This window comes from Vulpes vulpes, chromosome 11 (assembly GCF_048418805.1).
Source record: "Vulpes vulpes isolate BD-2025 chromosome 11, VulVul3, whole genome shotgun sequence".
Classification (NCBI taxonomy): Eukaryota; Metazoa; Chordata; class Mammalia; order Carnivora; family Canidae; genus Vulpes; species Vulpes vulpes.
Window position 1 is genome coordinate 20516301 of NC_132790.1, and position 15706 is coordinate 20532006.

Consider the following 15706-nt stretch of genomic DNA (forward strand, 5'->3'; position numbering starts at 1 on the left):
TAGACAGCAAATAGATGGGTCCTGCTTTTTTTATCCAGTCTGACACCCAGCGCCTTTTAATGGGGTCATTAAGCCCATTCATGTTCAGAGTTACTATTGACAGATATGAGTTTAGTGTCATCATGATATCTATTCAGTCCCTGTTTTTGTGGATTGTTCCATTGGACTTCTTCTTAAAGGGGGATTTTGAGTGTCCCCCTTAAAATTTCTTGCAGAGCTGGTTTGGAGGTCACATATTCTTTTAGTTCCTGCCTGTCTTGGAAGCTCTTTATCTCTCCTTCCATTCTGAATGAGAGCCTTGCTGGATAAAGTATTCTTGGTTGCATGTTTTTCTTATTCAGGGCCTTGAGTATATCCTGCCAGCCCTTTCTGGCCTCCCAGGTCTCTGTGGAGAGGTCTGCTGTTACCCTAATACTCCTCTCCATAAAAGTCAAGCATTTCTTGTCTCTTGCTGCATTAAGGATCTTCTCTTTATCTTTGGAATTTGCTAGCTTAACTATTAAATGTCTCGGTGTTGAATGGTTTTTATTGATTTTAGGGGGGGGATCTCTCTATTTCCTGGATATGAATGCATGTTCCCCTTCTCAGATTAGGAAAGTTTTCAGCTATGATTTGTTCAAATACATATTCTGGACCTCTGTCCCTTTCGGTGCCCTTGGGAGCCCCAATTAAATGAAGTTTTTTCTTCCTCAGCCTGTCGTTTATTTCCCTTAATCTATCCTCATGGTCTTTTAATTGTTTGTCTCTTTTTTCCTCAGTTTCCCTCTTTGCCATCAACTTGTCTTCTATGTCACTCACTCCTTCTTCCACCTCATTAACCCTCGTCGTTAGGACTTCTAGTTTGGATTGCATCTCATTCAATTGATTTTTAATTTATGCCTGATTGGATCTAAATTCTGCAGGCGCGAAGTCTCTTGGGTCCTTTATGCTTTTTTCTAGAGCCACCAGTAGCTTTATAATAGTGCTTCTGGATTGGCTTTCTGACACTGAATTGTAATCCAAATTTTGTAACTCTGTCGGAGAGAGGACTGTTTCTGATTCTTTATTTTGAGGTGAGGTTTTCCTTCTAGTCATTTTGCTCAGTGCAGAGTGGCCAAAACAAGTTGTATTGGGAAAAGGAGAAAAGGAGAGGAGAGAAAGAAGGAAAAAAAAGAGAAAAAGAAAAAAGGAAAAAGAAAGAGAAAATAGTGAAGAAAAAGAGAAAAAAAAAGAAAGGGAAAAAGGGTTGAGGGAAGCGAACAAATCAAAAAGCTAACAAAACAAAACAAAAACACACAAAAACAAAAACAACAAGGGGATGTTTCCTCTGATTCTCTATACTCTAAGTCCCTTTACTTCCCCTGGAACTTTCCAGTGCTCTTGGTCAAAAATTTGTTTTTCCTCTGTCCGTCTAGCTGGTCTTCTGGGGGAGGGGCCTGTTGTGCTTATTTTCAGGTGTTAGCACTTGGGGGAGCTGCTCTGCCCCCTGCCTGGTGCAGGGCTCAGTGGCGGTTGTTTACAGCGTGTGTCCCCAGGAGGAACAACCCCAGTGGCGGCGGCCAGCTCTGGAGCCCTGGAGTCAGCTCCTGCAGTAACTCCAGGGCTCTCTGTCTGCAGGGCCTGGAGGCTCTGGGCTGGGGCGCTGATGTGCTCAGCTGGGGCAGGAGCGTCCTTGCTGTCCTGGGCCCTCCCGGCCTCTGCCTGTCCCGGGGGAGGCCGGATCCCAGGCTGTGTCCCAGCGCCCAATGCTCCCGGGGCCTGTGCTGTTGGATTCGTGGTCCCGGTGGCCAGCCGCCTCCGTGGGCCGCTGCCTGAGCCCCTCTGTGCTGCTCCCGGTGTTGTGCCCAAGATCGGGAATCCAAGTAACCGCCAAGGAGCCGACACCGATGCAATCACACGAGGGTTTATTTACATGCTCGAGCCTGGAATCAAGTATACCCGACCCAGCGGAGCAGGAACTTGGACCCCGAGACTAAGAGGCTTAGCAACTTTATAGGGGCCAGTGGCCAACGGGATACGCAGAAAGTTGCACAGTCATGCTGGTCCTCTGAGCCGGATTTCCGATTACAGTGTGTCCTGGTCTTTGACTAGGGCGGGGCAGTGCCCTAAGTAATAAGCAGGTCAGCGCAAGGCGGGTGCAGCCCAAAATAGAGTCAGTCCTGCTCTGCTTGTCCAGGCGTAGGGGATTTTGTTAAATTTCCTGGGTCCTACACCCGGGTCCAGCCCTGCGCGCTGGAGCCCTTTAGGGAGCTCGGCTGCGGGATGTGGCGCTCTCCCTGGGTGCAGGTGCCTGTTAGTGTCCCAGGGAGCCCGAGGGCATCCCCGCCTTCCTGGGTCCTGCTCTAACTCCCTGCGGGCGCCTTTCCGCCCGGGAAGGTTGGTGCAGCTCCTGCTTCTCCGGGACGGGGCTCTCCTGTCCTGGGGACACTCGCCCCGGCCTCAGCCCAGCTCCTCTCGGGGCCCCTCCCCCTTGGAGGCCTTTTGTTTCTTTATTTCTTTTCCCCCCGTCTTCCTACCTTGATAGAAGCGCGAACTCTTCTCACTGTAGCATTCCAGCTGTTCTCTCTTTAAATCTCAGGCCGAATTTGTAGATTTTCAGGATGATTTGAAGGTTATCTAGGTAATTTGGTGGGGACAGGTGATTTGGGGACCCTACTCTTCCGTCATTTTTGCCCCTGCCCCCGTTTTTTTTTTATTAGATTCCACATATAAATGAAATCATATCGCATTTTTCTTTCCCTGTCTGACTCATTTCACTTAGTATTATACTCTCTAGGTGTTCATCTATGTTGTCACACATGGCAAGATTTCATTCTTTTTTATGACCAAATAATATTCCATTGTGTATATATATATATATATATATATATATATATATATATACCACATCCTCCTTATCCATTCGACTATCTATGGACATTTGGGTAGCTTCCTATCTTACCTGTTGTAAATAATGCTGCAATAAACATAGGGGTGCATATACCTTTTTGAATAGTGTTTTTGTTTTCCTTGAGTAAATACCCTGAAGGAGAATTATTAGATTAGATGGTATTTCTATTTTCAGTTTTTTGAGGACTTTCCATACTGTTTTTGTATAGTGGCTGTGCCAATTTGCATTCCCACCAACCGTGCATGAGGATTCCTTTTTCTTTATATTCCTGCTGGCACTTGTTTTTTTCTTGCCTTGTTGATACTAGCCGTTGTGGCTGGTGTGAGGTGATACCTCATTGTGATTCTGATTTGTATTTTCTTAATGATCAGTGATATCAAGCATCTTTTTACATGTCTGTTGGTTATCTGTGTGTCTCCTTTGGAAAAGTGTCTAGGCAGATCCTATGCCCATTTTTAAATCAGATTGCTTTATTGATGTTGAGTTGTATCAGTTATTTATGTATTTTGGGTATTAACCCCTTATCTGATATATCATTTACAAATGACTTCTCCCATTCAGTAGGTTGCCTTTTTTGTTTTGTTGATGGTTTCCTTCACTGTGCAAAAGAATTTAGTTTGATGTATTCCCAGTTGTTCATTTTTGCATTTGTTTCCCTGGTGTGGAGTGATATATCCAGAAAAATATTGCTAAGGTGGATGTGCAAAATATTGCTAAGATTACTACCTGTATTCTCTTGTAGTAGTTTTATGCTTTTAGGTCTTACATTTAGGTCTTTAATCTATTTTGATCATATTTTTGTATGTGATGTAAGAAAGTGGTTCACTTTCATTTTTTGCTAGTTGTCTTAAAACCATTTATTGAAGAGACTGTCTTTCCCTGTTGTGTATTTTCACTTCTTTTGTTGTAAATCATTGACCTTATAAACACGAATTTATTTCTGGGCTCTCAAATCTATTTTTCTAAAAAAACTACACATATCCTAACATTCCAGAACCCTAAAGCTGAAGTGTTTTGAATAGAGCAAGAGAGATGATTCATTACCTACAAAGGAATAGCAATTGCCTGGTAGTATACTTATCAACAGCAACAACAAATATCAGAAGGCTGTGTAAATGTATATATATATTTACAATATATAAAGTAATATATAACATATATCATGTTATGCATATATTATACATGTTATATAAACATATATATAAAATATTATTCAATTTGTATATCTATAAAATGCTTATTCATATTCAATTTTTTACCCAGGAAAATTGTCACTAAAAAACTCCCTGTTTGAATTAATGAAATAGAGATATATTTTTGAAAGTATTGATAAGTTAAGGAAAGGTCAAAATCTAGGAGAAGATAAAATCTGAGAGATAAAACCAGAACCTAAAGCTACTTCTGCTCTGAGGACTTCTGCCATTCCTGAAGAAATCAGTGTGAAACAGCAAAATTTGGCAATTTTCTGGTTTGAGGAGACAAAACTCAAAGTCTGGGACTCACTAAAACAGGATCTGATAACTATCCTCCCACACACACATTCTAACCTGGAGGTTGGGATGTATTTTCAGGGGGTAGTTCGACTGAAGTTCTTCAGTCTTTGTGTTAAAATGGTAGCTCTTAATTTGATTGTACCTACAAAGACCGCATTTCTATAAAAGATCACACTCACAGGTACTTGAGGATTAGGACTTCAAACTATCATTTTAGGGAACACATTTAAATCCAAAACATATATTTTTTGGTTTCTTATCAGGAATTGTAACTTTAGTTGTTATTTTAACAATATGTATCTCATCAGGTTGTTATGAGGATTAAATGAAATATCAAGTAATATTCAGAATAATATGACACATTAAGAACTCTGAAGATTTATTATTCTTATTACTAGTGTTATCATTGGTATGACTTTATATAAAGTTTTGTTCTCCCTCTGTAAGGTGGCAGAAACCGTTTTTTGATGTGTGTATTTCAAATATGTAGTGCTTTGCCAAGGTAGGGTAAAAATATTTGTTCAATGGAAAAGTAAAAGTAATTCTATCCTTACAACAAATCTGTGTTGGAAAACTTGTTATGCCCATATTTCAGAGAAGGGAATTGTGGTTCTGAGAGCTGATGAACATTCTTCAAGGAAAAGCAATGAGAGAATAGTACAAGAAGGGTTTGAATGTAAGCCTCCAATGATCTCTTCCCCATATCCATATGATCTGACAGTGAAGAGGGATTATTCATTTATAAGAAACACAAGGACCAGGGTGTCTTTCCCAGAGTAAACTGTGTGCTCAGCAACATTCTTTGAATGATCATTCACTCATGAAATAGTTTTCTTCATTTAGTGTGTCTATCAACCTTATTGTATGCTGACAAGGCTCTCGGCACTTCAACCAGGACCTCCAGGTATCAAGGCAAAGGTGGGGCAGGAAAGTAGTTAGTGAAGGCAGGGAACAAGATTATACTCCACCTACATTCCTGCTCTGATGTCTTCTTCAGCAGTTATGTGTAGGAAAGTGTGAGACCTAGAACCAGACTCCACTTGCTCTCCTTTCTCCAAAATTCCTATACCCTAAGCCCAAAAGATCTTATATTTAGCCTAAGATTCCCTATTGTAAGATGCATCTGGGAAGGTCCACAGGAGAGGTGATTATCTAAGTCCTACTGTGCATCAATTCAGAGGGGTGGCTGTACTGGTGGCAGTCCCACTTGTTCCCAAGGTAACAATGCCAAATGTTGCTATATGGAAGGTGAAGATTGATAACAGTTGAACTTTCTGCAACTACACTTATATAACAGAGTCTAGACTAAGAAGAGCCATGAAGGTAAAATCTTGGACATGAGACCCATGTGTCTCTAAACAGAGCCTCTCCAAGGGATTTGTTTGGGTCCAGACCACTGATGCTTACACTACAGGAGAGGAGCTCACAGGGTAAGTGCTCCCTGGCCCCCTGGTTGCCCATGGTCCATGCTTCTCTGAGATCCATGCTCCTTTGATGGCTGGAGGTGTTCCTCTGTGACCTCTACCACAGAATTATAGGGTTGAGGATAGTTTTAATCTGTTCTTTCACAGATGCATCCATATAAATTTTCCCAAAGAAAATTCTCCTCACACAGTTTTCTTAGCCTTCTTTCTCTAGAGTTTATTTAGATTCTCCAAGAGCCTTTGATCTCTCCTGCCCTTATATTATTGACAATGATGAATTAAGCCTTTTACAATATATTCTCTTGGGAAATAGACCAGAGGGCCTCCAGGGCCCAAGTACTTAACAAGGGCACCAGATCTTGTGAGAAATGGGGAGAAGGGACAATAGTGGAGTCAGAGTTCATAAAACCAGCCTCTAGAGCCCTTGGAGATGCCAGTTCATTGCTTTCTCCAGCAGCCAGAAACAGCAGCAGTTCAGCCTTCTGTAACTGGTGAGTTTCAAGCTGGATCCATCAGGATGATTATGAGGAAGGTGATAATAGAGTCTAGGAGCCTAATATGTAAAGGAAATGGAACTCTTTCAATAGGGCCTGGTGTACATGCTGATGCTGCCAAGATGCTTAGACCAAGTAAAAGGCTGAGTGGTAGGGACAACCTAATGCTGTTATTTCATCAGAGATGGGGCTGAGTCATTTTGTGTTCATCTAGAGTTTGCAAACTTCTGTAGACTTAAAGACCCCCACCCATATCAAGGCCCTGTGACTGGGTGGATCAGATTCTTCCTTTCTGCGCTAGTCTAAATTCATCTATAAGCCAAGGTGATTGGTCTGTTTTCTTACCTGGGTTTGCGCCTTCTGTCATAATTTTGTTTATTCAAGGCTTGTTTGACCTTACCAGACTGTCAACCATAGCCAGAGAGATACCATGTTTGTTCAATAGCACTTAGAACAAGTTCAGCGCTTTGTAAATGTCAGTTCCAAGCCAGTACAAATGAATGGAGCTGGATACTAAATATCAGAGCAATGCTACAGATGGCCAATGAGTCCTCATTTCTTAGATTATGCCTCAGTTTCCCTAAGAAGAATACAGAAAGAGAGGAAGAATAGTCCCAGCTGCTGAGGACTTTACTAAAACAAAGCTGAAAATATATTACCACCTGGGAGAAAATACCAGTGTTATAAGAAGTCTGAAAAGGACACTTCTTCCCTGTATCACTTAAAAGGTCCTTGGTAACATTCCAGACTTCAGGCTCTCTGCCCACTTATGTTTTCTTAAACTAAATCCTGTAGGTCTCCCCACACTTCAGATACATCCTTCTTCTCTACCTGCATGGCCTTCCTTCAGATCTTCATCACTTTTCCTTTGGATTCTTCAGGACTCTCTAGAAGCCTCCCTCTGTTCTTTGTGATGCCCTGCGTCCCATCTACAGCACATCACTTCCTGATCTCAAATCCTCTGTGCTTTACAGTGTACATGATCATGCCTACTCTCAGGTGGACCTCACATGGCTGCCTCTGAACACCTCAACCATGTCTCAGGATACTTCCTGATTCCCCCCAAAACTTAGGTTGTACCAGCTCCTAGCACCTCATTACCAATCATACTGAACATCCACATAGATGTTTGTTCTCTTACAATTGCCTACAGGCAGAGTCTTCCTTCCCCAAGTGAATGTTGCCTCATTTTTGTATCCTTCTCTGATGCTCTCAGCTTATCGTGTCTCTGGGCTTAACAGTACCTCAGGAAATCATAGCCCTTTTTTCTCCCCATAACAACACTTGATGTTAAATATTATTTTTCTATTTCTTAAATGAGAAATATGTGTATCATGGAGTTTATTTCAGGGTCCTTTAATGAGTGTAAGATCCAGGTTTCATTTCTGTTTGAAGCTAACTTTTCAACCATACCACATCGCTTCTTTCATCTGTGCATTATTTCTTTCCTACTGTTATAAGATCATCTTTATTACTACAACAATACTATCTTATATGTGTTTGTAAGTCAATTTTCCTCTATTAGTTAGGATACCAGTCTTTGTTTAACACATCATACATATTTGTATGCCTAACATTAAGACCAGGTACAGGGAAGGTACTGACTCTTTTCTTGCTTATTCAAGTAGATCAGGTCACTTTGAGGATACAGAACTTGAGTTTTATGAAATGGACAAGGCTTGTCTGAAAAGGGCTATGTTTTCTATGCTTTTTATATCTCTAATTCACATTGAGGGTCATTTTCCTAATCACATATGAAAATATAGGACAAAGCTGATACATAGTTATCCCTACTTTAGTTTGTTTTTAAAGCCCCATAATGAGTAGAAAGTGTGTGTGTGTGTGTGTGTGTGTGTGTGTATTGTTAATCTATATTTGGAAAGTCTCAGTTATTCAGAATGAAAAATCTTAAATCTTATATTCTCTGGCAGCTAGTCTGATACTTTCTTTTAAGCAATTTATTCTTTTTGAAAATATTTATCAGAAGAACAGGTGAGAAGTATCAGTAGTCCCACCTCTACTGATTATTGCTGCCTGGGCTCCCTATCTTAGTCTGCCCTGACTCCCTGGCTCTTTTCTGCTTCTTTGGCTGGGATAGCCTTTACTGTCACTCTTCTTAGTACTTGGCCACTCTGTTCTTTGTTTAGTAGTGAGGGAAATAAGATGGTACCCCCCAAAAGAAATGACTAAATAAAACAGATGAGTTTATAGAGCATAGATTCCATATGGGTAGAATAATTGGATTTTGTCCACAAGGAACCACACATAATGTTGCTTACCAGATAAATGGATCCTGTATAGGTTTGTATACCTGAAATATACTTATTAGCTAGCTCCTAATCTACCTTTGGTGAACCTCCTGGTGTACCTCTCAGTGTTTACAGTTTCTGTCACAAGAATATGAAATTTATAGGCTTTTCTAAGGAATCCAAACCTAAGAAACACCGTAGAACCTCACAAAGAGAAAACACAGCAAATAACCCAGTAAGAATGACAAACACTATGCTTTTAAAAGTGACATCCTGTTTGGGACTAGAAGATATTACTGCTCTTGGGAGGGGTCAAGGGATGCTCTACCTTTAATCCTGTATTTTTAGAGAATGAAAATTAGGAATCCTGATGTCAGTTCCTATTTATGTCAATGGAGGAGGGGGTTGGGCTTTTTTAGGCCCTTCATGTATTCTGCTAAAATGGAACGCTATTCTTTCCAAATTCTGATAGAAGGTAGGGTTGAGCAATTGTGCTTGTTGAGGCTAAATAATGTATAGTGGCTGAAAGCAGGGACTTTAGAGTCAGACTCTTTTGTCATAGTTCTGGCTTCACCACTTCTTGGTCTAATTTTGATAAAACTAGTTTGCCCTTCTTTGCCCATTCCTTTCAATTATCTGGAAAATTAGGATAATAATATTATTTACTGTTAAGTGTTTTTAAAAAGGAAATGTGATAATGAATATAAACATTCAGCATGTTGTGTAGCAAATGGTAACTGCTGAGTTAAAGGTCAGCAAAGATTGATGTGATGATGATGATGATTTGAAAACTTCATTGTGACAGAATAAAAGCCCCAATGAAAGCCTGAGTTTTACTATATATAGAACACATACTTTCTATGTTGACATACTTTGTCCTGCATTTTAAGGAACTCTGGACTTTTAGCTTGTTCAGGATATTTTACATGGATTCACCCAGCAACTACTCCACTGCTCCAGTCTCTGAATTCCTCCTCATCTGCTTCCCTAACTACCAGAGTTGGCAGCACTGGTTGTCCCTGCCCCTCAGCCTCCTCTTCCTCCTGGCCATGGGGGCCAACGCCACCCTCTTGATCACTATCCGGCTGGAGGCCTCTCTGCATGAGCCCATGTACTACCTGCTCAGCCTCCTCTCCCTGCTGGACATCGTGCTCTGCCTCACTGTCATCCCCAAGGTCCTGGCCATCTTCTGGTTTGATCTGAGGTCCATCAGCTTCTCTGCCTGCTTCCTCCAGATGTTCATCATGAATTGCTTCCTTGCCATGGAGTCCTGCACATTCATGGTCATGGCCTATGACCGCTATGTGGCCATCTGCCACCCACTGAAGTACCCATCCATCATCACTGACCAATTTGTGGTTAGAGCTGCCATATTTATTGTGGTCAGGAATGGCTTCTTTTTTCTTCCTGTTCCAGTACTTTCTTCCCGGCTCAGATACTGTGCAGAGAACATCATCAAGAACTGTATATGCACTAACCTGTCTGTGTCCAAACTCTCCTGTGATGACATCACCTTCAACCGGCTCTACCAGTTTGTGGCAGGCTGGACCCTATTGGGCTCTGACCTCATCCTAATTATTCTGTCCTACTCCTTCATCCTGAAAGCTGTGCTAAGAATCAAGGCTGAGGGTGCTACAGCCAAGGCCCTGAGCACGTGTGGTTCCCACTTCATCCTCATTCTCTTCTTCAGCACAGTCTTGTTGGTTCTGGTCATCACTAACCTGGCCCGGAAGAGAATTCCCCCAGATGTCCCCATCCTACTCAACATCCTGCACCACCTCATTCCCCCAGCTCTGAACCCCATTGTTTATGGTGTGAGAACCAAGGAGATCAAGCAAGGAATCCAGAAGCTGCTGAGAAGGTTGTAAGAGGTAAAAGGATCATATCCACCTTTGGAATTATTAGTAAAAGTTGGGAATTATTTTTATGCTGGAAAGGAAATTTTACTATTTAATCCCAGAATGAGTTCTGATTCTTTTTATCTCAGACAATAATGAAAACATTGTTCTGTGAATCCTTGTTTCCTATTGCTTCAAAGGAAACCTTTCTTTCTTGTATCTGTAGTCACTTGGGAATTTGCCCTGACTGACTCCTTATCTGAGGATCTTGCCAAGTCTTAGCTAATGGAGTGGGAGTGTTTGCCCTAAAGAAACAAATTTTATACTTAAAGAGATCTGCTTGTGTCCTGATTTGCAAAGAACATAGATGAATCTCCTGCCTCTTCTTTTAGACATGGCTTTTGTGGAGTGAGGGGTTGATTGGGCTGAAGTAAGGAATTCACCCCAGAATTTTGGTTTTGGGGGTTGAATGCTTCACTCTGAACATACCTGACCATTGTCATGAAGAGTTAATAAACTAAGTATGAAAATTTTTGTTCAGTATCTTTTATGCACACACCTTAATTACATAGACATTAAATGAATGATGATAATACCATTATTATTCCTATATTATTTTAAGCACACTGCTTTCCCTGCTGCCCTCTGAGTATGAGGTGAATCATTGTTTCACTCCTCATTTAAGGTATCCACTTCATTTTGTCCTCCTCTAACCCTACAGTCATTTTATTTATTTATTTATTTATTTATTTATTTATTTATTATTTATTTATTTTAAATTTACTTTTTATTGGTGTTCAATTTGCCAACATATAGAATAACACCCAGTGCTCATCCCATCAAGTGCCCACCTCAGTGCCCATCACCCAGTCACCCCCGCCCCCTGCCCCCCTCCCCTTCCACCACCCCTAGTTTGTTTCCTAAAGTTAGGAGTTTCTCGTGTTCTGGCTCCCTTTCTTATATTTCCCACTCATTTTTTCTCCTTTCCCCTTTATTCCCTTTCACTATTTTTTATATTCCCCAAATGAATGAGACCATATAATGTTTGTCCTTCTCTGATTGACTTATTTCACCAGCAGAATACCCTCTAGTTCCATCCACATCGAAGCAAATGGTGGGTATTTGTCATTTCTAATGGCTGAGTAATATTCCATTGTATACATAGACCACATCTTCCTTATCCATTCATCTTTCGATGGACACCGAGGCTCCTTCCACAGTTCGGCTATTGTGGACATTGCTGCTAGAAACATCGGGGTGCAGGTGTCACGGTGTTTCACTGCATCTGTATCTTTGGGGTAAATCCTCAGCAGTGCAATTCTTGGTGCAGCCACTCTGGAAAACTGTGTAGAGAGGTTCCTCAAAGAGTTAAAAATAGATGTGCCCTACAGTCATTTTATTGTACCTTTCCAGTACCTTTCCTTGAGAAATCTTTATCTATGTCAGGGTTACTTTCGAACTCCAAAGTGGTGCTCCATAAATCTGTCAGTTGAACATACTCTATTCATACCTATTCAAGCTGGGTATGCCATGAGGCTATCTACAGGCATACCTTCTGGAACTGCAAAGGATGGCCATGGATGATATGTGGCTATGATACCATCCAGTGCTCACATTTTTGAGGCTCTCTGGCTTCCAGTGCACTTGTTCCCCCAAAGTTGCCTCCACATTTCCATCTGGGATAGTCAAAGGAGAAAGACAGGCTCTTATACACCAGGCATGAAACAGCAGACTGCTTTTACCACACCCAGACAACTGTGTAGTATATTATCTTACTGATTTGTGGCTGCATGATATGCAGATGCTTGATTGGTTTGCAGCTTCTTCCCAGGGCAGGAGAAAGGAATATCACCCTAAGTTTACCTGTAAAATAACCAAAGAAATAAACAGAGCTTATAATGCTATATCACATATTTTTTACAGATCTCATGGAGTCCTCACTTTATTTTTTTTGTAATCTATTTTTTATTTTTTATTGGAGTTCAGTTTGCCAACATATAGCATAACACTCAGTGCTCATCCCACCAAGAGCCCCACTCAGTGCCTGTCACCCAGTCACCCCCACACCCCGCCCACTTCCCTTTCCACCACCCCTTGTTTGTTTCCCAGAGTTAGGAGTCTTTCATGTTCTGTCTCCCTCTCTGATATTTCCCACTCATTTTTTTCTCCCTTTCCCTTTATTCCCTTTCACTATTTTTTATATTCCCCAAATGAATGAGACCATATAATGTTTGCCCTTCTCCGATTAACTTATTTCAGAGTCCTCACTCTAGTCCAATTTCCCTTTTTAGGGTAGAAAGCTTCTGTAATTTCTCTCAGGACAAACTATGACTTGGCACTTCATCTGAGAAAAGCTGTAAAGCTATGATTCTCTACTTTGGAAGTGTTCTCAGTAGAAAAGAGCGATGGAGTCATTCTTTGGTGTCATCACTTGTCTGTATTTATCTTTTCTATCATGATTTCATCTTTATGTATTATATTTCCTAATTTAGACTCTTTCTGAGTGAGGGCTTCTGGTTTTGGCATGTGGATGCTACATAAACCAGACAGTATCAGGAGCCTGCCTGGGATCTTCTCTTCTGTTCAGGAAGAGGTACAGGGTTAGAAGAATAAAGTATAGCAGAATTATCTCAATGCTAGACAATACACAGGGGCAGTATTAGCATGGCCAGTGAGGTGAGGGTGACATCTAACCCTAGATTCCCTTTGGAAGACATAGAGACAAGTTCAAAGCAAAACAAGTAGTATCTTGCCCAGCTATGTCCCATCATCTGAAACATGATAGGAACCCTAACCCTGGGACTCAGACTTTGTGAGGCAAGAAAGACAGAGAACTATGTCCAGGCTCTTCTTTAGCTCCCTCTCTCCTACTTCTGCCTAGAAGCTTTCCATAGCATTTCCCCTTTATTGATGCATATACTCAGATGAAGCTTATGCTTATCTAGAGTGAGTTAGATTTTCATGTTCTTATCATACCTTTATTATATTAATAATAAATGTTTTAAGTGCCCATTCCTGTTTCCAATTAAAGCTGGTGCACTGTGGGCAAGGGAGGAGATGATATGTCCATAACATGCTATACTGCATGATCCATTTTTGTACAATGGCCATAAAGAAGTGACCCTAGTTTAAGGGTAATATTGAATTTTCATTTAATGATAATTTTTCCAAAAGTACGCTTAAGACCTGAAATAAATTTCTCTCTGTTCTAAGTCTCGAAATACTTGTTTTTCAAACATATATGCTATTTATTTAGAAGTACCCTTCTCTGAAGAAAAGTTTTCCTTAATTCTCTCCTTGTTCACTGCTATTCCCATATTAGATTTTGTCTTCTGTGTTTTCTCTGCTTTGTTTTCCACCTCCCCTCCTGAGAATATATGCTTTAGGCTCTAGGTTCCGGTGGCTAAATAGCCTTAGCCTCTGTGAGCTGTGGGAAGGCAAGAGACAGGATAGAGCTTAGGGTCATAAAAATAGCCTCTGGAGCCTCTGAAGGTCTGGGGTAGGTGATGCAGTAAATAGTCATAAATAGCAGCAGTGGAGTACAGGCTCCTCAAACTGGTCAGTCTGCTTAGGAGGCAAGAAAATTATGAAGATGGGAATGATGAAGCATGTAGGCCTTCAGATATTCAATATTCAATAAAAGCAGGGAGAAAGAATTCTCCTGGTAAGACTATAGCAGGCCTGATGCTACAGATTCAGATTCTACTAATTTCTCCAAATCTTATGCATCACTGCTTTTCTTTTCTTTCCTTTTTTTTTTTTTTAAAGTAAGCTCTGTGCCCAGTGTGGAGCCTACCACTGGGCTTGAACTTACAACCCTGAGATCAAAATCTGAGCTGAGATCAAGAGTTGGATGCTTAACCAACTGAGCCATTCCAGGTGCCTCTGTATCACTACTTTTATGTAGAAGCAAAGTTTTTCTAGTATAAGCTATACCCTTCCCATTTAGAAAAGCTGAGATCTGGGTGACTGTTCTTGAGTAAATCTGTATCTTCATTATTGCTTATGGCAGCTAGAGACCAGGAGTTGATATTCTCAGCTGCAATCAGGCGCCCTACAGAAAATTGCTGGAGAAGCACCAGATGGGATAGAACCAGCAATCCCAGTTGCCTTAATTACTTCTTCTAGGCCTCTCCCTCTCATCCTGCCTTGTCTCCCAATGCTCTTTCTTGCTTCTCTGGCTAGAATAGGTTTTCTATTATTCATGTTAGCATGCTCCCCAGAAGACTGAGTATAGAGTCGATTCCTTATTTTTGGTTCATTGATCCAGGAAAAATAGCATAATGACCAATTGAAAATGAAGCAGATGGGCTTATAGGAATAGATTTATTTCTTTAAGGTAACTGGAATCTGGCTGTAGGTAAGTTTATGTGGTTTGACTAACAGGATAAATTGTTTTTGTCTGGATTTATGTCTGAAGCCATAGCTATTACCTAATTCTGATTCTACTCTCTGAACTTCTACTTTTTTTTGCCACACTTTGTTAATAAAACCTAATTACAGGACCCAAATCTTATGTGGAAGAACAGAATTACTATAGACCACATTTAGAGATATCTGGACATTCTGATATTCTTTGCTGAATGACATCGACTCCAAAATAATTAAATCACATTTCTGGTTTAAGGTAGGGGTCAGAGCAAGAGTGATGATCTAACCTGAGTCAAGGAGGTAGGGGTTACTGGAAAGTCCTAGTCTCTGATAGAGGCATCTGTATTACCTAGTGGGAGCTCTGAATGTGTTGATTATCTCTGTCCTTAATGATTCTCATCCTGAAATTTGAAAGATCAATTTACTAAAGAACCTCTAACGGAAATTTGATGGGGAGTGTTGAAAAGGAAAATAAAAACTGTAAATTTGAGATGACCCAGAGCTAAGTGAATGGAATTTCCATAAATAACCCAAATTATAGATGCCATTTGCAATACAAAAGTGAACTCATGTTAAGCAAAATAGAAAGAGGAATGTTTAGTTTTGCAGAACTCTAGAACTTTGCTGTCCAATACAGTACACATCCAGTTCACATGTGGCTACTGAACATTTGAAATGTGGCTAGTCATAATTAAGATGTGCTGCATGTATAAAATGTACCTGATTTTGAAGACATAATGCAAAAACGAGAACAGAATGTAAAATAGCTCTTTAATACTTTTTCATATTGATATATGTTGAAGTGATAATATTGTGGACTTTTGAGGAAAATAACATATTATTAAAATTAATTTCATGTGTTTCCTTTGAATTTTTTAAGGTGGCTACTAGAAATGTAAAATTATGTATATGTCTCACAATATCTTTCTGTTGGAATTGCTGCTATAGATTAAATAACAAATATGGAA

At 40.5% G+C, this 15706-nt stretch overlaps 1 protein-coding gene across 1 annotated transcript; it reads left to right on the forward strand.

The window, feature by feature from the left end:
* The first annotated feature begins 9443 nt into the window (after window positions 1-9443).
* On the forward strand, window positions 9444-10397 carry LOC112910939 (olfactory receptor 56A4-like). The gene has a single exon (XM_025987253.2). The coding sequence runs from the start codon at window positions 9456-9458 to the stop codon at window positions 10395-10397; it is 942 nt and encodes a 313-aa protein (XP_025843038.1). The 5' UTR covers window positions 9444-9455.
* The last annotated feature ends 5309 nt before the right edge of the window (window positions 10398-15706 follow it).